This window comes from Sturnus vulgaris, chromosome 9 (assembly GCF_052056855.1).
Source record: "Sturnus vulgaris isolate bStuVul1 chromosome 9, bStuVul1.hap1, whole genome shotgun sequence".
Classification (NCBI taxonomy): Eukaryota; Metazoa; Chordata; class Aves; order Passeriformes; family Sturnidae; genus Sturnus; species Sturnus vulgaris.
This window is the reverse complement of record NC_142251.1, coordinates 5,544,310-5,569,097: the sequence shown is the minus strand read 5'-3', so window position 1 is coordinate 5,569,097 and position 24,788 is coordinate 5,544,310. Positions and strand designations below refer to the sequence as shown.

The following is a 24,788-nucleotide window of genomic DNA, read 5'->3' as shown; positions in this document are numbered from 1 at the left end:
GCTGAGCAGGTCTCACATGGAATGTACTGCATAGTGCAGCTTGGTCCTGGACAATGCTCAAGTCTGCAAGAGTTTCTTTGAAATCTAAGAGCTCAAGGTAGCCAAGCCTGTGCTTGATCACCATAGGGGCTTTTTACTGCTGGGCAGTGCAGAAGGTTGTGTCCTGCACAGGGTGCCCTGTGCTAGGCCCATGGCAAAGCACTCTTGTGGCACACACTGTCTGTCACAGCTGCCCTAGCAGCTGTTTGCCCAAGGGCCTGGTTCTCTGCCATCTGTGTGAGCTGAAGAAATAATCATACCATTTAAACTGAGTCTTCAGCTTCAGTTTTTAAACCTGGAAATGTTTCTTCATGCAGGTTGCAGCTACCACTCAGGTCCAGCAGCAGGGAATGTGCAAGAGTATGAAGACCCAAGTGTGACTGGAAATGCCTCCCTCAGCTCATTCTGTGCTGTGAGTGTTGCAGTGGAAATTCTTTGCTCTGAAAGCTGCAGTGAACAAAAGCAGTGGCTGCTGAGTCCATGTACCATGGCAGGGCATAGCCTTTGGCTTAGTGGTGTGTCAGAACAGTTTCAGATAGATTTGACTTCAGCACTGGTTTTCCTGCAAATTTGTGTGGATGATGGAAATGCAGCACTGAGCCTGGAGAAGGAAGATTGTGAATGTGGAGTATGTTGACATAGGAGAGTAAGATGTGGAAGAAATGAAAGCTTGGAGAAAAAAAATAAAGCCTGTACAGGTAATTTGTTGCACAATGTGAGGATGTTACCTTTGCATATGGGATATCTGGTGTCTGACTCTTGTGTGTCTCTGTTTCCCCAGTAAAGGAGGCACAATGCCCCTCTTTTTATAATGCCCTGTACTTCCTCTAGATGCTACCTGACAACGAATTACTACACTTCTACAGCAAAAACACAGATAAAAATGCATTTCTGGGGAAGAGTGAATGCTGGTAACTTCCTCTCTCTTGTGGGCTGCTCTGGCATCCATAGTGAGTGAGGTAATTCCCCTACTCCTCCTCCCTGAGAAAACTGTGCACATTTTGTTGTATGGACTCAGGGTACTGTAATGCAGAATGGGTAGCAGGCAAATGTGTCCTGGATCTCTGAGTCACCAGGAAAAAGCAGCCGGCTTTGTTTTGTTTATATTTTGGTTTCAGTAAAAACAGACTTCCCACTCTAACTTTTGAAACTTCCACGTGGCACACAGGGGGATCAGTTCCAGTTGATATAAGCCTGGATGAAGAGAGGGAGGAAATAACTTAATTGCTTTAGACTTTAGTTCAGCTGGAGTGGAGACGAAAGAATCAGTGTCCCTCCTTTGGAATTCAGCAAGAAGGTCGAGTTGTTGGTGAGGACAGATCTTCTGCAGGTTTTGTGAAGGTACTATATGGAGCACTGTGGGGCACTCACAAAACAGGTGGCTTTATATTTAATACAGTAATTGCTGTCAGGGACAAAAAGCTGTGTTGCTTTCTTGGGAGTATTGCTGCACTTGGAGTATACTGTTATCAACTGTATGTTCCTGTTCTTTCACCAAGAATGGGGAAATAAGAAATGGGAGACTTCTGGGCTGAATGTCTGGTGTGTGTGTGTCTGTGTGTATGTGTGTCTGTGTGTGTGTGTGTGTGTGGTGGAAAGTTCTGATGTTAGTGCTGTAATGGCACTAGAAGTGCCATAAAGGGCATAGAAGATAAAGAAGAGATTGAGTGAATGGGGTGTCACAGCAAATTTGGGGACTTTAGCTGTAAGACATTAGTAGTTTCAGCATATTGATCTGTGATCCCTGGAGATCAGTTGATGTGTTGAAAAGGAGGGGGAGTTAAAGGGGAAGGAGATAAAATGCAGGAAAAACTGCTGATCTATTTGTTCTTAGCTAGTTTGAACCAGACCTCCAGAGAATGGGAGGACATTCCCACATAGAATTCAGATTTGGGTTGAGTGCAGCTAAACTCAAAGATGCAGTAACGGTGCAGTTCCAGTGTCCTGCAGTGAAATACAGAAGCACACACACTGTCTCTGCTTCTCTTCTGCCAATTCCTGCATGCTGGCTTTTGGCTTGGCTCACAGATCTTGACAAAAGTAATGGGAGATTGTTTACTTCCCAAGTCTTTATATTCAGACTATAGCTGCTTCCTCTTTCCTACTCACATTTTCCCATATGGTGACTTTGGAAAATTCCTCTCCGATTTCGTTGGGAAGTGCAGGAAGCTCTCACTGGTAGAGGGTTGCCTGTTACTCTCTCCAATTCTACTGCTCACATCTGGAAAGGATCTGGCTTGGAAAGGGGAACTCGCTCTGAGCTCAGTGCATGTTACTGACATGGCATGAGCTGAGAGAGCCTGTGGGGGCAAGAGAAATGTTCTTCTCCATTCATCTGATTTCTGACAGCAAAGGTGAGTTTTTCTATTTTTTTTAAAGCTGGTTTGTCAGACAACCTGCAGCAGCAGCCTGCCTTTCAGCTGTAGCTTTTAGCAAGGATACTTAGAATAACAAATTCAGTTAACCTGTTGATTTTGAAGGAGAATCCTCTCCTTCAGTGGATGTGTTTCTGTGTGTGTGTCCTGTGTGAATGTGTATGAGGAATAATAGATAACAGAGATGAAATAAGTGATCCTGTTGTTTATTTGGGGCACTGTAATCACTGAGAAGCATTCAGTAACTCCTGAAACTTCAGTTTACCTCTTGAGACTTTGCCTTTTGTAGCACTCTTGTGCTGTGAGGCACCAAAGTGCAGGTATCAGTTGTGTCTGGACTCAGAAAGATGCAGCCACAGAAACTCCTGAGCTGGTTTCAGTGTCACTTCACTCTTTGGGTGGCAGGAGCTGCTCCAAAGCTCACCTACAGCAAGAGAAGAGGACTGACTCTTTCTAGTGGATTTTGAGCTACTCCTTTAGAGGCTTTCTTAACAAGGCTTTGAATCAGGCCCATGGGAATGAGTTGGAGTGGAGTGAGTTAGTTCAGCCTTTCTTTGTAGTGAAAGAAAATCACCATCATGCCTGGTTTTACTGCCTGCACTCCACATGCACACAGATGTTCCTCTATCCAAAGTGTCTCACTGTGCTAGAGCAGCATTCCCTCCAAAGGCATTGTAGCAGACACTTGCATATCGATAAGTGGGTGAGACTGCCTCAAAATCTTAGTATGCAGTAGATAGAATATTTCATGTTAATTTTCTAACATATTTTCAGCAGCAGATATGGAAAAGCCAGCATGTTGCAAATCTAGAGAGCCCAAGACCAACCAGGATGTAACTGTGCTATGAGAACAATGTTGATACTGTTACAGCAGAGCTGATTGAGACCTGTATATGCAAGGTTTTCTGTCTGTCTGTTTTCTTCGGCAAGGGTGAGCTGTTATATAGGAAAAATACTTCCTTAGAGATCTGAAATACTTTCTGAGATTATTTTCTATAAGAGATTATTTTCTCGGAAATATTTTCTAAGATTAGGTCACCAAATACTAAGGATTTTACTAATCCACTGCTGGCATACTCATATGGCCAGTTTTGGTCTCAGTGTTAATATCTGCCAAAAAGGAAGGTTCTATAAAATAGATGAATTTCATTATATTCAGCTGCTACAGATATGGAAGCTGTAAAATAGTGGAACAGGGAAAAGAGGGATCAGGCACATGATAAATGCTTAAAATCATCCACCCAGCATGTTTGTAGCAAAGACAGGACTAAAGCATAACCAGCATCCATGTTTTGGGATGCTCTGCCCTGTAGTCTCACTTGCTCCTGTTTCTTCAAGTACAAGTCAGTGTTCAAAAAAATTACTCAAGACTTTCATTACTGTGACTGGGAGCAGGATGTCTCCAATGCTTCCCAAGCACCCAGGCTCTCTGTGAGAGCTCCTGGTGCAAAGCTGCAGACTTGTGAATGGATGCAAATGGAGACATGCAGTTCTGACAGCTGCCATTCTGGTTCTATGGGGTTCTTGTTTCTGATGGAAAGAAGGAATCTGGGCTAGCAGAGTTAAAGAGAGTATTTATTTCATAAGGTCATGAATCCATTGTGCCATTTCACCTTAAAAGATCCGCCTAAGTCTTTCTCATCGCTGTCAAATCCTGTGAAGAATAGCTGAGAGGAAAATGGCAAGCCATAACCAGCCCTGACTGCAAACCTTTATGTATGAAATCTGAGAAGGGCAGCAAGTGAGACCGAAGGGGCTGGGTTAGGGCCAGCTGGCTGCTTCAGTACATACTCAACTTCTGTTTGGACTATTTTAACCTGCTGCCAGAAAGATAAAAGCAGAACATTAGCCAAGTGTTTTAGGTTGAGATCAGCACTGTCCAAAATCCATAGGAGGCCCGTTCTGTTTTCAGTAGCTGCGAGGTTTTGTTATTGTTCGATGCACGCGTAGCAGCCCCTCTGAGAGTCACTCTTGACCAGCCTCTGTGTTTAAATAACGAGAAGTTTCGTCCTATGCAAAACTGAGGAACGGTACGACAGACAACCACACTGAACTAGCATTGCATAACCTCTTCCCTACATCTGCGGGATCATCTGGCGTTTCTCAGTATGAAAAAAAAAAAAAAAAAGCAGTAAATAACTCGGGGAGTCGGGGCTGGTGCGGGGGATGCTGCCGGGCCGCCGGCTGTACCCGGGACCCACTGGTTGGGCAGCGCAGTCCCCAGAGCGCCTTGAGGGGACGCGAAAGCGCCCCGGGAGAGAGGGAAGGCGGCGGTGGGGCTGTCCCGTGGGGCTGTCCCGGCCGGGCCGGGGTTTCGGGGCTGTCCGGCGGTGCTGATCCGCTGTCCGGCCCGCAGGGGCGATGCCCGCCGGCGGCCGGGCGCTGCTGGCGCTGCTGGGGCTCCCGGCGCTGCTGGCCCTGGGCTGCGCCGCCGACAGCGACTTCTCCGAGGCTGGCCCGGAGCGGCGGCGGCCCGGGCCCGGCCCCGCCTGCCCCCGCGACTGCGGCTGCACCCAGGAGGGCGTCGTGGACTGCGGCGGCATCGACCTCAAGGAGTTCCCGCTGCTGCTGCCCGAGCTGACCAACCACCTCTCCCTGCAGGTAAGGGCGCGATCCATCGTTCCCCCCGTGCCCTCATTCCGCCCCTGAGCCCCGGCGCCTTCCCTCAGCCCCTCCTCTGTTCCCAGGGAGCAGCAGGTGCAGCAGGCCCGGCTCTTGAGCTCGACGAATGCACCACGTTATCGGCATCCTCTGCCCTCACGTCCAGGGAGGGGAAAAAGGGTTCCACATTCTCTCACATCTCCATGAGAAGAATTTTTGTCCAAACCAACAATTTCTTGTTTCTCCTTTGGCCAACCCAAATTTCTGGTGAAGCCCTTCCATTTTGAGGTGTCTTTGAAGAAGATGGGCTCAGTGACAGAGAGTTCTTTGGGCAGCACGGTGTGTTAGTTCAGACAGTCCAGAGGCAGGGCCAGCCCGTGTCCCCCACTGTCCCACCTCTCCCTGCAGCACATGGACTCAGCAGGGAGCAGGTGTGACATGGCCAGTGCCACCTATCAGCCCGAGTGGCACTGCCTGGTGCTGGGCTGCCTGTGGCCAGGACACCGATGTCATGCCTATAGCAAATGGTCCTGCTCCAGACACCTCGTGTCTTGTCACGAAAAGGACACATAAGATATGAGATTCCAGCTTCAGGAAGAAGAATTGGGATGTCCTAGACTATGAGCAGGTTTCTATGCTCTGCTCTTAGTTCATTGATCCCTTGACCAGCATTTGGGCAGGTGTCCTTTCCCTACCAGTGCTCTGACACCTGAAGGGCCAGAGCATGGCAGCCCTGTGGCCGTGCTTCCTCAGAGCGATGGCAGTAGCTCAGGTTTTCAATGCTTGGCCCTTCACCAACTTCTTTTGGTTTTATTGCACCCTTCTGTCCATTCTGTAGAATGGATGAACAATGGATGAAATGCAGATTTTGTTTAGAACTTTTCAGTTAGAAAAACTGTAATGGAAGCTGGCAGGTTCCTCAGCACATCTGTCCTAGCCATGTGCTAGCTATGGCTCCTGCCTCTGCTACCAAAAGAAAAGAAGCTTTTTGAAGCTGCAGCTGTCACTTTCTGTGCACTGGCCTGGCTTCCAGCACAGTGGATGCTTGACTGGTCCCCTGGGTGCTCAACTAGAACACTCATTAATGGTCAGAATGTTAGTCAACACATTAATGAAAATCTGATGGCAGTCACCCCTGACAGCACAACCAGTGCAAGTGAGCCTGGTTTGATGCTCCCTGCCCATGACCAGTGGCTTTTAAAACAACCCATGAATAACTGAAGCCATAAGCTTAGAAATCCACCATGCCAACCTTGTAGCAAATGCTTGTTTAGCTGTGGCAGATGGACTGTAGGCCTTGTGAGGCATAATCACACACTTTGTGTGCAACTGGTGCATAAGCTGGATATTCCTGGAGATGAGCAGAAGTCAGGCTTTCAGAAGCTCCTGGGTTTGGATGTTTTGGGTTTGAGATCTGAGTTTGGCTCATTGTGAGAGAAGTCTTGACAGGGATTTGACACGGTGGGTTCACTTCCAGATTTTATTGAAGTTCACAGTCTGAGTTTACTGGGATCCTTCTTGGATGACTTTATTGATGATTAACACTCTCCATTTTCTTAGAATAACCAAATAGAAGAAATCTTTCCAGAAGAGCTTGCTCGCCTTTATAGACTGGAAACTCTCAATTTGCAAAACAACAGGCTGACTTCAAAAGGTGAGCCATGGGGTGGACAAAGCCTGAGCCTCCAGAACATCAGTTTATGCAATGAGGCCAGTGGCTGCTGATAAGGAAAGCCAGGGTGATGGATTGCCTTGGTTAGAGTGGTTTGCTGTGAGCCTCACAACTCTGGCCATCACACAGAGCATGGAGACACTTTATCATCTGAAACACAATACTCAGTGTGGAAGAATGCAGCCCTGCTGAACCAGTGGAGGAGACCTGGCAGCAGCTCGTGTACTGTGGCGTGAGATCTCCTCATCCAGGAAACTCCCTCTGGTCCCACAGGCACTTCCATGCAATGCACTTGAGAACCAGAAACGTCCACATGCTGAATGATTTCCTCCTGAATGACCTTGTTTAGTTCAGTCTAGTCAGTCAGGGCAGTTTGGTCCAGTTTTATCCTTGTCAAATTTGGTATGAATTTATATATATATTGCAAATAAGGAGATTTCTGCCCTTCTCAAACCATTTTGATTTTTGTAGGCAGGTTTTGTTTGCTCAGTCTTATGCTTATTAGAGAAACTTAATAAGGGGTTAGTGAGAAAAGCAAAAGAAACAGAGGAATTAGAGTAAACAGTAAGAGAGGAGAATATGGGATACAAAAGCTGTAATTATTATTAATTTGTGTCATCCAATTGATATGAATGCTCTTTTTATCTTTATTGACATGATAGAGAACAAAATTTATTGAAAATGTGGGCATATTATACATGGGCCCCAAGGCACAGCAATCTTACATAGCACAGGGAAAGCTGTCCTTAATATACCCAGCCTTTGACATTATTACCTTTGGGCCTTTGTGTTCTCTTTCACCAACTTTAGTGCAGCTCTGAGTTTGCAGTGTTTTGACATAGGAAATAGCTTCACCTTTGACACATAGTTATCTAAGTGCCAGGGGAAAGTGTTACTGGCAGGGTTTCCACTGTGACAGCAATGTCCTTGTGTGATCGATGGATGTGGAATGACTCAGCTGAAAATTCGTAATTATTGGGGGAGGATAAGCCCTGAGTTGGATCAGCTCTCTGAGCTGGTTGCTGTTTGAGTATCTTTATTGTGGTGAAGCAGAGCAAGAGAAGTGTTGTGACATGCAGGTACCAGGGTTATTTTGCCAATATAGTCACACATCAGGTTGATCTGATCATTATATTATATCCTTGCAAGAAAAAAGACTGGCAGAATCTTATACAAATTACAGGAGAAAGTTCTCAGATAGTGTGGTTGCTGCAAGCACTGATAATGAGCCATAGAACAGATCCACACAGCTCTGTACCTGACACCTGCCAGTGGGCTTGGCCACAAGCCTTGTGTGATCAGGATTTTAAATAGTCCTCCATTGATCCTAAAAAGTGTGTACTGTTTGATTTGGTTTGTGGGTTTGGGGTTTTTTTCCAATTTAAAAAAATAGAGCCATCAATAGGTCTGAATCAGATTGTTTCAGTGGCTATAAAAAGTATTTCAATCTCACATGGAAGGTACTGAGAGGGAAAGCTGCCCTCCAGTATTTTCACTCAGAAAGGCAGTAAGGTGCTGATGTCACTGATCAGTTATTCATGCTTTTAAGGGTTGCCAGAGGAAGCATTTGAGCATCTGGAGAACCTGAATTACCTGTACCTGGCAAACAACAAGGTAAGAGGCTCTGAGGCCTTTCAGAGCTCTTTTCTGAGTTCTGAAAATTAAATGACCAAGTTGCCAATTCTTTTAAAATGTACTACATAAAGTACCTAAAATGTACTACATAAGTAAAACTGTGCTAAAGTGATATTCTAATGCAGGTTCATCTGAGGTCAAAACAGTATGTGAAAATTTAGAGGCTACACATGCAGGTATATTTTGAGCACTTGTTTATTTGTGCGCCTGGTGAAAAGTTTCACTTGTGTAGGAAGGTACAGAAAGCCCCTGCATGTATAAATTACCACTGTCTTCAGTGGGCTTTGGATCAGCTGCATGCAGATTTGGTTCCTGCCTGTATGTGAGGTAATTATGTGAAATGCTGCCTTATCAGAGGAGGCTGGTTGAAAATTTTGTGAACAAATACATCCTAGTGCCTGTGTTTGAACCATCAAGATGAGTAAAAAGCTATCCAGTTTTCCCTGACTCCCATTCTTATTAGGTTGGATATAGGGAGGATACCCCCACACATTGGAACTTTGCCAGTCATCAATTTATTCTTTTAGCTGCAGTGGTAGGAGCTGAATTTCTTCTTTTGATGGAGAAGATCCCAGGTGCTTTCCCTTTATGACCCAAGTTGGAGGCATTGACAGAAGCACAACTTTCCTGCCAAGGCTAGGAAATGAAATAGCTTCTCATATACCCTTGCATCTGGGTGGTTCCTTTTATGGTTTCCTTTATCCCCAGTGATTGTCCACAAATATTTGCTACGGAAGAAATTGGGATCCACAGAAAAATATAAGTTAAAACATCAGGCAGAGCTTCTTTGTCTACAAAAATCCTGCCCTTCCATCCTACCCTCTCTCCTCTCTGTATGTCTGTATATATATTTTATTATCCTCTTAAAATCTGGGACCATTTGATGTTCTAATTAAATACATGTGGCCACATTCAGGTTTCAGTCAGGCCAAGACACATCCAGATTCACTCCATACATTTCTGTATGGAGTGATTGAGAATAGAACCCATTCCTTAGTACAGTAACATTGTGTTCTTTTCTCTCTTTCAAGCACCATTTCCATGTAACAATCTTGGCAGTTAATAACTCCATAAAAGGAACAAGCCAGACTGTGACTAATATTCCAGAACCTTGCACTCTGATTTTCCCTGTGTAACAAAACAAAGTGTTTGGTTTTTCTGGCTTTGCTGCAGAGAGAAAAGAATCCCAAAAGAAATTGCAAACATCAGCGAATGTCACAAGTAGTTATAGTGAGAAGTTGTGGACCCACAAAAATAACACATTTCTTTATAAATCACAAGCCAGGACAAACCAGATTGGCTTCAAACTGCATCTCCTCTGCAGCAGGAAACACTGTGGATCAAGTTACTGTGGTGTCTGGAGGAGGGCAGGGATTTGCTGGTAGTTTGCTCCTTGTTTTATGGATTATCTTAATGCTTCTTTATCTTCCACTGTGATCCCATCAGATGTAGCTAAATCATCTTTCATTAAACTGGCATAGTTGGTCAGAGAAAAGAAATGTAAGAGACTAAAAGCCTTCTGTGACCTGTGAGTAACAAATACTTCAAGTAGAGTGGATGCTGTAGTTTCCTTTTTAATTTTTCACTCACTCTCGTGTTTGTATCTCTCATAAAGAGTGCACAGTAAACCCTTGTTAATGAGATAAATTATTCCACCAAATGATAGACCAGATCCTGAGCTGTCATTATTGACTATAAGCACATGATTTTGGTGACAGAAGGTTTACATTTCCCCATGTCCTCAAAGTGATATGGGATTCACTCCAGTCCAGCACTTCTGTTCTTATCGAACCTTCATCAAAGCAAGAAAAATCCAAGCAAGTCAAAACTGGTAATGACTTTTGTATTAACCTTCTGAATTCATTAGTTAACAGTGGAGAAACACTGTGCCACATGGAAAGGAAGATCCAGCAAGAAAGTAGAAAGAAAATTGCAGCAGGAGAAATGGCAAATTGCTTCTTGTTAGGCAATAAATTAGACAAAGCTATTCAAGTCAACTTGATTTTTACTAACACTTAAAACAATCCAGCATGAATCCTTCAAGCAGGTAATCAGTGAAAGTCAGTCTCATGACCAAGTGCTGAAATGCCAAAGCGAATTCCTGAGCAAGTGAAAGCTTTTTGGATTAAACTTCTCTTTCTCTTTCCTCTTTCTTGTGGTTCTGATGTTTCTCATTTCACATGTCTGAGCCATGCCCTTTGCTTTGTACAAAAGTTATGACCTAATTGACTGGAGAAAAGCTTTAATGTACCACTGTGTATGAAAATGATTAAGTCTTGTTTCCTGTGTCTGAATTGTCAGTATTACATCATGGCAGAGACTTATTTCTTTTTGAGGCACTTTCAGACCTTCTTAGTCAGAGATGAGTGCTTTTATCCAGCTCTCTGAAATCGTATCTTCCAGATCAGGAGGTGAGAGATTACCACCAAAGCCAAGAGCAACTGCAGGAATATGCAGAATGGCTCATTCCAGTGCCCACAAACCATCTGGAAATGCTGATAAGAGTGTGATTTGTGGGAAAGATCTTCTTTGTGTTTGTGACCATTTAATGTTTAAGACAGGCTAAGGATGGAGGTTTTGGGACAGCTGAAAATGAAAGACAGTAAATAATTTATTCAATTAAAAAAACACCAAAACAACTCTTTTATAAGTGCAGTAAATTGGAAGCTCAAGGATGGAGTTCATCAATGCACTCTTTGATATATCAGTAGAGAGGGGTGTAGGCTTCCTTTAGATAAATACATAGTTTAAGGCTTGGGTTAGGCAGTTCTCCAGTAAAGTGTCTCTTCTTTCACACAGTTTTCATATTTTAAATATTTTTGGTTTGACACTATTATTCATAGCCCACTGCAGTTTTTTGGTAATAAAAGTTTGAAAAATATGGTTTCTCATTATGTGAGTCTTGCTGTACTTTATAGGCTGAAAGAACCAGGTTCTGTTTCAAAACAGAGCTGTGATGAAGATTACAGATTCCATGAACTTCAGGCTAGAAGGCAGATCTCTTCCATTGTTCCAGTTTCCCATCCTGATCTCAAAGTCAGTATCTCCCTAGGAAAAAGCCCTTTGGAGTGCACATAAAACCCTGAGTGGTCTCACTAGTACTGCAGTGAACACCTGTAACCAAGGTGGCTGCACCTGCCAACTGCAATTCAGTGTCTTCCCTACTTAAGGATCATCTGTTACAGCACTGTGTTAAAAATTTCTTTCCCAAGGGCTTTATCTTGATGCATAAAGCTTCTGGGTTTATGCTTCCCAGAAAACTGTCCTCTCTCCAGCCTGGATTGTAACCTGTATTCTTGGTTTGTAGATGAAGGACTTTGTTATTACAGCCACTCAGTGAACCTGGCTATTGTATTACCTGGAAGCTCTCTAAAATTGAGCTTTTTTTGATCATTGTTTTCCACTCCACCAGTTTGTTTAGATGCAGGTGTTTCTAGGGTTAGCTTTTGAAATCACTGATAAAAAAAGCAACAAGAGCAACACACTCAATCCTGTACCTGTTGTCAGCTAAAAGGTTTTGAGGACAGGGCCTTTCTGTACTTCCTGATGCATCACTTGTTTTTTTAGCAAAGTATCACTGTACACTTTGCTTTGAAGTGCCATTCCATATTCTGTCATTTGGCTCAGAAGTATCCTTGTTCTTTGGGGGTCTGAATCCCCCTTGCAGAGATCATCATAAATGGATGCAGTGGAGCAGACGTGTGAAGTGACACCTCCCCTCCACAATACACTTCTGTAAGAGAATAAGCAGTAGGTCACTGTGAGGGGGGTTAGTGTTTTTTGGCACAGCAGACTGAGGAATTAGGAACAATAATAAGCAAAATGTTTGCTCTCTGAATAACAATTTCTTGATTTCTTCCACCAAAAAGAGACAGGACCCTTCCAACCAAAACAAACATTTTCATATCTTAGAGCAAAAGTCTGTCTCCTTCCTGGAGAGATTAGAGAGTAAGGACAATTTGTTTTTGTTCATGCAATCTACATTCAGTTTAATTTATCTTTGCCTGTTTAGGGAAGATAAATTTGCAAGTGTTTTGCTGCTGCTCTAATACTTGGTTAAAACATTTGCTGCATTTCACTGGAACTCCCCTGTATATTTCTTTTACAGCTAACAGTGGCTCCGAAATTCCTACCAAATACCTTGATCAGTGCAGATTTTGCAGCCAATTATCTCACTAAGATATATGGGCTCACATTTGGACAGAAACCAAACTTGAGGTAAGGGACTGGGAAGTAAAACAATACTGGTGTTCTGCCACTGCTTGGATGCAGTTGGTGGGTGATAAGAAACTATCTGGCTAAACTATATTATTGCCTACTTGTGTTTTTGGAAAGAAGCTGTTTGTTATTCTCAGCATGAAAAATCAAACAAACACATTCCAAGAGCTTTTGCTAGCTGACAGACACTTCTGCAAATATAAAATGAAGTTGTCCCCATTTTATTTGTGTATTTGAGTTGAAAAGGACAATTTAGTCTCTCAAAATGGAGATTAGCTGTTTAGAAATCTCTAGTTTTATTATATTCTGTTCATTTTAAGAAGTAAAATCAGGTGGACAGTACAGGACTCAGTGCAGTATAACTCAGTTCTTTCAAGGCAACCACTTCAGCACCTTCCAAAGGGGTTCATGCTCCAGATCTGCCATAGGTCTCTGCTAGGTTCAGGCTGTGATTTTCTCATCTGGACTGACAGCAGCACATCCATGTCAAACTCAGAGGCACACAGACCACCTCCTGTGAGGTGTGGGCTTTCCTAAAGGGGTTTTGAGTAATCTGCAGCATCCACACACTGCACCATCCAGATCCTGCAAAGACATCCCGAACTGTTGGGAACAATTGATGTAGCCAGGTTTGGAAACAGTTAATTACAGCTCACCCAGCTGAGCCCCTACAGCCCTGTCTTGTGAAGAACTGAAGAACTCTCCATTCCACTGAATTCATTGAGAGCTGGAGCTGCTCTGCACTTCCTGGGCCTTTAGTCTCTTAGGCTCTTGGAAGCTGAAAGGGCTGAGTCACTCACAGACTTCTGGCAATATCTCATGGTGAAAGAAGCTAGATTTCTACATGTTTTCTTCTTTGATCTGAGGTGGAGATGGTGCTGTGTTTTGATTATTGACTCAAATCATTGACTCTTCTGAAATGATTTTCACACTCTTCTATACTAACACGAACTTTAATCAGAATATGATTTCCAAGGTTACTCATATAAAACACAGTTGTTTCAGGTTTCTTTTTTTTTTTTTTTTTGCCCCCAGCAGAGTTCATGATCTCAGACTGATTATTTGGAGAGTTTTTCAGAAAGGCAAATATTTGTAAGTTAAAAGTACAGCTGACCATGCAGGGTAAACAATACTTCCAGTGTAGCTCTGAACTCCCTGGAGAGTGTGATCACACAATTGTATTTCCATACTGAGCCTTTCCTTCCTTCCAGAAGGATGTTGCCAAGTTTTCTGCAACTGGTAGAGAATCCAAGAACAAGTTAAAAAGGCTCACTTTGACACTTTTGCAATTTTAACCTCTCTCTACAAATTTAGCTACCTGCTGCATCTGGGGGTAAACACAGGAAAGGACGAGGTAATCAAAGTCACTAAAAGCCTATAATTAATTTTGTTAAAAAGAAGTAAAATGAATTAATTTAGCAGTTAAGCCGTGAAAAGGAGGAATAACTTCATAGATTTTTACATTTACACATTTAGACATTTTTACATTTTTACTACATTGCTTTTTACAGAATTGAAACCTGTGCAAGGATGAATCAGTTTCTGAAAATCTGTTTGGATAAACTATTGAGTTGAAAGGCTGAAAGTATTAAAAATTGAAAGGTTGAAAGTAAGAAGGGCAAAGGAAAAGTAAGAAACTCTGTCTCTCAATCCCAATGGCTCATTAAAAACCAAAGCATAGAAAAGAGAGAAGTCTGCCAGACTGAGTAAATCTGTTGTTTTTCTGTCAGTACCCTATTCTGAGCTCTAGGAGTTGGACAGAAACATTTTCCTGGGGTATTTTCAGCCTTCATGGGAGCAGAAAGAATGGAGGGTTAAGAGATAAACCTTTCTTATGAGATCTCCAGGCTGATGTTGTAAGCCCAAGCAACCCAGACTCAATTCCAAATAGAAGTTAAAACTGGGGTCATATCTATTAAATAGAGATGAATTCTAACCCTCTGAGTGAAGCCCCCACACTGACATTCTGTGTTTCTAAGTACTGCACAGTCCCAGGCTTGCACTCAGTTTATTGTAAAGAAGTTAAGGCCACTTGTGAAATTTGTATTCATGTGGAGGTTTGGATTTTGAATAGACCTGACTTTCACAGAGTATGGGGCCTACCATTTGGTTTTGCATCTGTATCTCTTGTTAAATTAAAGGGCACATTTTAAAAACAAATCTAATTATCTCAAGGAAAGAAGAAAAGATTGAAATTAGGTTTTAAATTAAGCTTTCCTTCAGTAAACAAAAATTCCAGATCTCCCCATCTGTTGAACTTCATCTTTTACTTCCTTCCAACAGATCTGTGTATCTTCATAACAACAAACTTTCAGATGCTGGGTTGCCTGATAATATGTTCAATGGCTCTAATAATGTGGAGATACTTATCATGTCCAGCAATTTCTTGAAGTATGTTCCAAAGAATCTCCCTCCAGCACTATATAAATTACACTTACAGGTAAGGACAACAAAGATTTGTAATCCTTTAGGATGTGTTTGTGTTTCACATCACACAGCCAAGACATCCCAGTGCACCTGGAAACATCCCCAGGGCCACTTTAAAACTTGCCTGCTGTATTCTCAACAGTAGCTGTCCCCATCTCCTTCCTTTTTTGTCCATAAGCAATAGTGTGTTTTTGCAAATCCCCAGAATGCTCACAGGGGGCAGAAATGCCTTTCTGTGTTTGCAGATGTGTTTGGGATGTGTTGCAAATCCTTGTGTGGTTGCATTATTGGTCTCTTCCTTGCATAAAACAATATTAATACATATTAGAACAGGAATTGCATCATTCCATGGCCATGTCTCCATGACCTCCCAGTTAGCTTTGCCTCTGATGCCACTTGTCCTGACAGCTGCTTACCCACTCTGTACTGGTTTTGCTCACTGACTCATTTCACACAGACCACTGCTTCCCAGCATCAGTGGCTGCTGCTTGCTACTGAACTGGCAATTCAGTCTGGATCAGGCATTCTCTACTGCTACAACTCCTCCAGCAATAGTACAATAGCAGAGTTGTGCTGTTAACTACTCTCCAGCATTTTTAATTCCATGTCATCTGATTCTGATAAAAATGCTTCATCATGTCTGAGCTGGAGATCTGAGCCTTAGCAATGGGAGAGCCACAGCAGTGGGGGAGTCCTGGGTCCGCTTGCTCTGAGTGTTGACAGCTCCTTGGACATGCAGAGACTGGAGTCTGTTATCAGCCCTGGACTGAGGCAGCTCTGTGCTGCCTCCCAGCTCTCTTTTCCCTTGAAGGTTTCACCAGAATTCCTGTTAAAGTCTTCTAGAGAACAGGCTTCTCCAGCTTGAAAAAAAGTAAACACAACACGTCCAGTCCTTTAAATTGCTGGAATTTCTTTCCAAATTATGAACTTACTCGTCCCCTGCATTTTTTGACACTTACAGATAATCATTATCTCCCAAAGGGGTCTCACACTTTGAGGATTACACTTTGAACTTGTCTCCTTCCCTGCTGTCTCCAGCTGTGTTAAGGACAGAGGAGATGAGTAGAGAAATATTTGCAAGTCTTATTTGCAAGTGCACCATCTGTCAGTAGAAACATTTACCTTGATATTTTGACTGGGAAAAACCAGAACAATGAGAAAAGAGAGGCAGCCAGAAGTGGACCAAAAAAAATCTGACAGGTGTACTTTAGATGTGATTTTTTTCTTTTATTATTAATTGAGACAGCCAGATTTGTCTGTGTTGGTTTCTACTTTGTATTAGTTGACAAATGGATCTGGTCCAGTCTGTCCATCACACTATAATGCCCCCTAAATACTTTATGTCTAGCCCTTCTGAAGTTTAATTGCCCGTGTTAGTTGAAGAACCCAAATGTGTTGATTCATGCCAAATACTGTGCTTTGTGCTTCTGGTGTTTCTAGAGCAACAAGCTGGAGAAGATTCCCAAAGGAGCTTTCAGCGAACTTGCTGGTCTGCGGGAGCTGTATTTGCAGAATAACTACTTGTCTAATGAGGGAATGGACAACGAAACTTTCTGGTGAGACTGAATGTGCACTTTGTACCTCTGTGTCTGTCTGCCCCCTCTGGGACAGTCGTGCATCTACTGAACAAAGGACTCAGTAAAAATTAAAGTTATTAAAGCTGGGTGATGTTATGCATTTCACTGCTAAGTCTGAGATGCAGATGCTGCCATTCAAGAGCAAAGGTCTGGGTGAGTGGTTGCAGAATAGTTTCATACAAAAGACAGAACACTGAATATCAGACTGCACCACTCCCTGCCTGCCACAGACCCAGTCACACCAGGTGCTAAGTCCCTTCTGGGAAAAACCACCTAGAACAACACTGAAAGCTACTCTTTTCCAATAGAGTCAGAAGTGAGGTTACCTGGGACTTTCCAGTTTCTTGGGCACTTCACTGGGTGTTAAAGGCAGACCCTCATCTTCACTGGAGCCACTTGTGTGTTTCTGTGAAGGTGGCTTGAAGGCAGCCACAGACACACAGCTATGAATTGCCCATGCCCAGCTGTACCCCAGTGCAGGTGGTTGCTGGAACAGGCAGGGATGCAATGGTGCCGCTCAAGAGCCAGATGGCTGCAAAAGCTTTCCTACCAACTGGTGCAACAGAAATAGCCTTTGGCTGTCCTAGATTTAGCCTGGGACTTAGAACTTCAAAAATTTAACATTTTTTTTTCTCTGCTTGCTCTGAATGCTGCCCTTGTTCTATACCTGAAAGTCCAGACCACACAATTGGTCCTGCCCATAACTTAGTTCTGTAAACCTTCCTGATCTCCAGACACAAAAATGTACCTAACGGTGCTTTCCTTTTTCATTTCCCATTCCTGGAAACCTCCCTCAGTAGTTTACTATATCTGTCAGGTCATATTGGACATACAATTTCTGTTGAGATATTCCCATCCTGGGGAAACCTTGCAAATGGCAGCAGTGAAGTGTTTTACCTAAAGATTATATTTGTTTGTTAAGAGCATGCTTGGATAGCTGGAACAGCACTCTGTAGTAACTAGTAAGTAATGTCTGTAACACATTATTTCTCATGTTTCCTGAAAACTCTCTAGTCATCTGCAGTGGGTTATGTAGTGTCAAATAGACTGAAACTCTAATTTGAACTGAGAAACTGACTTGAAATACAAGGGAATACAGAGTTCCTCAGTCCTGGCATATAATACCATTGATCCACATCCAGTTGGTATAAGTGGCTGGTCTGAGGATTTAATTTAGCTTCAACTGAGACTGTGGAATCCAGATTCAGTAGCTTACACAAAGCAGCTCTAGCCCTGACTCACTTCCATAATACTGGAGGGTCAGGAAAAGTTCACTACCTTAGCCTAGGACACTAAGTTAGCATTTCTGCTTTGCATAAAAGTAACATTTTATCATCTAGAAAACAGACCTGCCTTTCACTTTCAGCAAATACTTTCAGAGAGACAGAAATTACTCATGCTCAGGCTTTGTTTCTGTGAAACTGAGGGCTAAACTGTGTTCTGGTGGTGCTCCCATGGCATCTTCCTTGTGGTATTTGTTCACTGAAATTGCTCATATGTTGCTATCTGGGACTGCAAAACTGATCTCAGGCCTCAGCTTAGTGGCAGATTGGGTGTCTGTGGACTCTGGCATGTTTTCCTGCTGGTGTGACTGGGGAGCAGTGGCAGTGCCAAGTCCTAATCCCTGGGAGCTGTGCTGGGTAAAAAGGCTCTAAAGCAAAGATTGTAAAATATTTGAGGAAGTTGGTTATTGTTTCACCTTGCAGAATCAAAGTATTTTCTTTCCTGATTTCCCAAGGAAATTGTCTAGTCTTGAATATCTGGATTTGTCCAGCAATAACCTCTCACAAATCCCAAGTGGTTTACCTCGAAACATCGTCCTCCTCCACCTGGAGAAGAATGCAATTAAGGTGATTGACAGAGATGTCTTGACCCAAATTAAGAACCTGGAGTACCTTCTGCTCCACAATAACAAATTAAAAGCCCGAGGTATTCACCCCTTAGCCTTCCAGGGCTTAAAGAAGCTGCACACTGTCCACCTGTACAACAACATGCTGGAAAGGATCCCCAGTGGGCTGCCCCGGCGAGTGAAGACACTTATGATCCTTCATAACCAGATCTCAGAGATCAACAGGAATGACTTTGCTACCACTTACTTCCTTGAAGAGCTGAACCTGAGCTACAACAAGCTCACAAGTCCCCAGATCCATCGGGAGGCCTTCCGTAAACTGCGGCAACTGAAGTCCCTGGATCTTTCTGGAAACAATCTCCACACGGTGCCTTTTGGCTTTCCAAAGAACTTGCAGGTTCTGAAGCTGAAGGAGAATGAGATAAGCATCATCCCAAAAGGGACTTTGTCTGGGATGACAAAACTGAGGGAACTGTATTTGAGCAACAATAAACTGAAAGTAAATTCAATTTATTCAAGAGCATGGAGAGAACTCAGCAGTCTTCAGGTAGAAACATCACCTTCTCTAATTGTTTTAGTGATGCTGATGCCCTTGTTTGTCTGCCTAAATCAAATTATGTAGCACCAATACTAAATGTGTTTGGTCCTCGTGTTTTGAGGTTGCAATGTGTTAGATACTCTTGTTTCTAGAGTAGAAATGCTGTGCTGTTTTGCCAGAGCTGCTGGAAGTCCTGCTTTGTTTCTGAATCCTGACAGTGTCCTATATTTTCAGAAAATCATCAGTGGATGTTGTCATTAAAACTGAAATTAGGCCTTTCAAATAGCTTGTCTCCCAAAAGATTTAAAATCAGCTCTGAATAGAGACAGCAGGAGGAAGGAATGCATAAACAAAAACACTCTTAATTCTCAAAGCCTCCACATCAGCTTATAGTCAGACAAGCCAAGCTGTAGGATTTAGCAGCTCAGCTGGCTAAGGCACCTGGGGAGCAGCTCGGAGGTCTGGATTCAATCAGCAGTCTTCTCATTTGCTTAATTGTTGGAGAAAGTTAAACACAAACCATAAGGCAGGCAGAAACAATCACATTGTGCTGAGCAAAATGACCTTTCAGAATTGTTATGCTGGCTGAAGGATTTGTCTGCATTTCCTTTTAGGCAACGGCTCCTTTCCTGCAGTGAAAGGTATTGCCTGTGCTGTATGGCAACCATGGAGGGTCAGGTCACTGCACAGGCAAAGTGTGCACATCTCAGAGCAGAGCAGGGATAAGGACATGGAGCATATGTCACACTGGCCCCCAGTGTGTTTTCAGACAATGCTGATGTTAATCTATACCAACGTTTCCCTTTCTGTTGTGTCTGGGAATAACCAATAGCTTGTTTCTCAGTTAATGTCAATCAGCAATGCAGCAAAAGTGTCTGCAGAGCTGTTTCCATCAGCTGCAGATTTGGTCCCTGGCTTTAATAATACCTTTTGCATTTGTTTGGTGCCTCACTGATACATGTGTGAGTGTGTGTGCAAATACATTTAACATGCAAGGCAGTCTGGAAGGAAGATGTTGAAAATTGCAGGCTGCTAGGATTGTTTTTATGCAGTACCTTAATGAAATGTAGGTTGGTTTATTCTCAACCAAAAATGGGTCATGAGCCCTGTTGGGCAGCTGGAGTTGCTGGTTGAAATGATGAGCTTTCCTTCTCAAAGGTCCTGATTCACAATTATGTGGAACTTTTGTTCTACTCTCACTCCCTTGCAGTCAGTGTAAAGCCAGAGGTGTTGCTGACTCAGCCATTGGCCGTCCCCACAGCAAACCCCACTCATTAAACAGGGTTCTGATAACAGCATAGGCTTAAAATTCTGCTGGACTGATGGGGCATTTATGGCTGTTGCTTTTCTTTGGAATAGTTACTTCTTGTTGGTTGTTTCCAGCTGAATCCTTTTTATCATTAAGTGCTTAACTGTGCAGTTGGTTTCTGAGTTGTTGAACTGGAGTGAATTTGGCAAATAACCATCCATAAAGATCTTGATCATGCATATACTTAGTAAGTGCTTCAGTCCCCACTGTTTCCATGGAAATTACTGGAGACTACAACTGCAAAGTGAGACATTTACATAATGGACTTGGCAGTACTGGGTTAACAGTTGGATTCAATGATCTTAAAGCTTTTTTCCAACCTAAACAATTCAATGGTTCTATGATAATTGTTTTCCAGACTGGCATTATGTGAGGAATAAAAACACTGGAATGAGGACAATTGTTTGCAGAAGTGTGGCTTTGAGTAGTGGGTAAATAGTGAGTGTAAGGTTGGTGCTGTGAAAATACTACAATACAGGATAACAAAACATTTTTATTGATTCATTCTCTTGCATAAAATTAATCTGAGAAATGACCATGACCTTTAGTCCTGCTGTCTTCATACATTCTCCACGTTAGAATATTTCCAGATGGTTTTATGTGTAACTGTACCTATCACCATCCTTAGCCAGTGAAGTGTTTGCAGTAGCAGATGCCAAGGAATTCTCCTGTGTATCTGAAACCCAGCCTGTTTTTAATTTACTTAAAGCAGACATGGGCTAATGCCTAGGGACAGAGATAAAGAAATGTTGGAACTCTGAAACAAACCAGCATGACATATCATGTGAAAATCAGGATGCTCAGTAGGAGTGTAAGAGAGTAGAATTGTTTTGGCCACACTTAGCTTGATACAAATTAGAGGTAGATTAAATTAGTTTATTCTATAATAAATATAACTTCAAGTGTAAATCTCTTTCTGGAGTGCTTCTAATATTTAAACTCAGTTATTTGACACCTTGTTGTCTCTTCCTTGTAGTCACTAGACATGGCTGGCAACCAACTGACATCTATCCCATTAGGCCTGCCAGAATCTCTGGAGTATCTGTATCTCCAGAACAACAAGATCACAACAGTTTCAGAGAATGCTTTTGAATCCACACCCAAAATAAAGGGGATTTACCTCAGGTAAGATCAAGTTTCCACTTCAACACACAAGATTTTTTTTCCTTCTTCATCCACTTTATAATTGCTTACTTTTTAGAAAATATTTAAAATCCTTACTTTCTAAACAAGCATCTCTGTTTTAAAGACATGGGTACACATAAAAAGCTCTTTATAGAGAGCTTGTCTTTTCTATGCTTTTTAGAATGGATTGGGCATGCCAGTAATCCTGGGCAATTAACATGATGTCATAGTCCAATATTCAGCTGTGAGCCAAAAGTTTACAGACCCCTTGTAGAAGTGCAGCTTTGCCTGTCTGTTGGCCCTGGATTTTGACAAAATCTCCCTCCAGTGAGGTGTGTGTGACTAATCTTGGAGCTGTGTGCATTCCCTTGATAGCTTTGTCACAAACAAGTGACAAGTTAAACCGTGACAGTTACGTAACTCAGTTTAGGGGCTTTGCTCCCACTCCCTCAGTTGGATGAGGACTTTGTTTTTATAGATGACAGATACTGACATTTTTTTACATGTAATGTAAACTCACAGTAACAACTGATTTTAGCACAAGAAGTGAATCTGTCCCCATAATATATTCAGCATTAGTCTGGTGAAATATTATTGAAAATACTAATTAGAACTAATTTATTAACCCCTACAGAATATTTGATTAAACTGATCGAATGGATGTGTTCAAAAAGCCTAGGCTGCACAAGACTATATATGGTCTTATTTTGTCTATATGCACCTAAACTGCCCCGTATTTCTGAATAGTTCTGGAGCATACCTTTATGGATGAATGATTCCATACCAAGCAAATAAAATTACAAAGTCTGGTGTGAATTAGAGCAGTCTGTCTATTCAGCTGCTCACATTTATGAGATTTTAGTGAATGCTTGGATGTGAACCAGAAACCACATACCACATTCTATATTTCTGTATAAAGAAAAAAGGAATTTGCAAAACAGTTTCACTAACATATTCAGGAGGCAACTCCACCCAAGCTCAGTCGTATTTTTAATGGGAGGCCATTAATCACTGCAGTGCTGTGAAACAATAATATAAATATGGAATATGACACAGAATACAATTTTAAGCATGTTCAAGAGTAAGAAACCAGTATATGTGACAGGTTCTTAAACTGCAGATTAGTTTATTTGTATTCCTGGAAATGCAAATAACAGCTAAAGAATTATTGCTTTGTGTTTAAAGGGTTATTTGTTTTGAGTTTTGTAGGTGAAGAATTAAACTGTCAAGGAGTGACAAGAATTTTATGAAAAATCAGTTATACTCTGAAACGTGGGCTGTGAAGTAGATGCCTTTCCTCTCTGGGAAGGAGAAAGGAGAATTGCAAGAGAAGAATTTGTGGGGGAGGAATTCCAATATTATGATTTTTTCCCCTATCCAGAGAAGTCAGCACTTCTAGAGTGTGTTGTGAGTCAGTGTAAACTTAGAGTAACTTGGGTCAGTGTAGAGTAGCTGCAGATTGGTTTCCTCTTAGTTTCCTTATTTCTGTATTGTATATAAAAATGGGTTTATTTTAACAGAGGTGCCTTTTTGTTTGCTTAAGGTTTAATAAGATTGCAGTTGGAGCACTGAAAGAAAGTACCTTCCAAAACCTGAAGCACTTACAGGTACTGGATATTGAAGGGAACCTTGAATTCAGCAACAGTTCAAAGAATAAGGATGACTCAGAAGAGGAAATGGAAGATGAGGAAGAGGAAGAAGAACTGAGATAAAATGTGAACTACACCATCCCATCATGTGGGAGGTAACAACTGTAGTTGAGTTAAATCAAGGCCCCAGTTCTCAGACTCTTGTGTAAATAATTCCAATTTAAACACATGATTTTGTAATTTGTAAATGAAACAGTCTATATCTATTTTATCAGTTTTTAATGGACTGTTCTTAATAGCTTCTGTTTATAGCCACAGCAGACACAGTAGTTAGAGATGCAGGTCTTTGTTCACTAATTCTGATAACAAAGAATGCAAGTATTTCATGATACTTTTAAGCAATTACTTCAAAAGGAATTACTTGAAGAAGGAATTACTTCAAAGAACAAACTGTGAAGCTTGCGGATGCAGAAGACGTGAGGTGAAAATAGATTAAAAAATTAGACAAATTAAAGTAAGATTAGATCCATTGGTGTCTGTTAAATGTGTCTTTAGATTACAAACTCTGTCTCAAGCAATATTTAAACCACTGACCACTTGGAGGGAAAAAATAATGCTAGTGTATTTCTTATGGAAAGAATAGCACCTCTACTTGAATCTCTTTTCAACTGCAGAAAAAAAGATACAGGGACAATGATATTTGAAGAATATGCATTTTTTTCATAAGAATAGTGATCTATTTACTGCATCTCTTAAGCATCCTATGTTCAGAGATGGTGAGGTCCAGGACTGCTCTTTGCTTCTGGAGATCTAACTCGTAAGTGTGGGGGAAAAATTATTTTGTCCCTAATCAACATTTTGTCCCTGAGAATGACACAAGGAATTGCTAGGAATAATGCTAATAAGCTTAAAAGATGATGGGGCTTGAAAAGGGCAGAAGGTAATAGAGAAGTCAAACATTAGACCTCCTGCCTGGGCTATATGAAAACCTTGTTAAGCAAGAAATAATTTATATCTACAGACCTAGAGTACATTCAAAATCAATGCATCTCTGATTTAGTTTTGGGGCACGTGTGACATGTCAACAGGTACTATGTTTGTCTTATTCTGAATTCTGTATTCCATTATGTGACTTATTTTATTTTTGTGTTTTGCAGGAAAACATATGGAAAAATACATATATGTCTATGTGTATATATCTATATAGATATACAGAGAACATTTAGCAAAACGTGCAATGAATTCTGCAGAAACTGTCATGGCACTGGGCCAGGCTCACAGAAGACAGTGTGTTTCAGTGCCTTATTCAGGGAGAGACCCTGAATGCCTTTCCAAAGCTTCCAAATCATCTTATACAAGACCCAGGATCATAAGGGATTGCTCTGGAACTCACAAAAGCTGGCTTTTGTTTCTTCCGTTTCTCTTCCCTCACTGTTTCCATCTGTAATAACAATATGGGACTGTTTTGAACACAGGCCTTCAAATGCCATTTTTGTCACTGCATTTTAAGTGAACCATGTTTATGCCTCTTTTCTTTTCCTCCACCCAAAAGAAGCTGTTTTTGGCCAGGGTAGATGTTTATTTGCAGTAGTTTCATGTGCAGAGCAGTGTATGAGGCATTTTGGTCATCAAGCAGCAGTAATAATTCTGGATGCAATTATTTCTCTGTTATAACAATGTGTATATTTGGATGAGAAAAACAAAATAAGGCTGGATCCCATAATATTTTATCTCTACTGCCAAAACCTGCAGTATAATCCTGTTTTAGAAAGTTTTAAGATAAAGCAATTGCTCTTGTGAATATATATATATAAATATATATATAAAATCTGTA

The 24,788-nt window shown here is 41.9% G+C and overlaps 1 protein-coding gene across 1 annotated transcript; it reads left to right on the top strand.

The window, feature by feature from the left end:
- The first annotated feature begins 1,197 nt into the window (after positions 1-1,197).
- Positions 1,198-24,788, top strand: PODN (podocan). Its single transcript, XM_014870618.2, has 11 exons — positions 1,198-2,393; positions 4,771-5,015; positions 6,576-6,669; positions 8,237-8,301; positions 12,431-12,540; positions 14,824-14,980; positions 16,408-16,523; positions 18,283-18,940; positions 21,217-21,365; positions 22,909-23,109; positions 24,112-24,788. Exons 1-10 carry the CDS (start codon positions 2,309-2,311, stop codon positions 23,075-23,077), a joined length of 1,848 nt encoding a protein of 615 aa, XP_014726104.1. The 5' UTR covers positions 1,198-2,308; the 3' UTR covers positions 23,078-23,109; positions 24,112-24,788.

Coding starts and splice junctions, on each gene's coding strand:
- PODN (XM_014870618.2), top strand. CDS start 2,309: ATGTTACTGACATGGCATGAGCTGAGAGAGCCTGTGGGGGCAAGAGAA. Junction 14,981..16,407: donor TATATAAATTACACTTACAG/GTAAGGACAACA, acceptor TGGTGTTTCTAG/AGCAACAAGCTGGAGAAGAT. Junction 21,366..22,908: donor ATAAAGGGGATTTACCTCAG/GTAAGATCAAGT, acceptor TGTTTGCTTAAG/GTTTAATAAGATTGCAGTTG.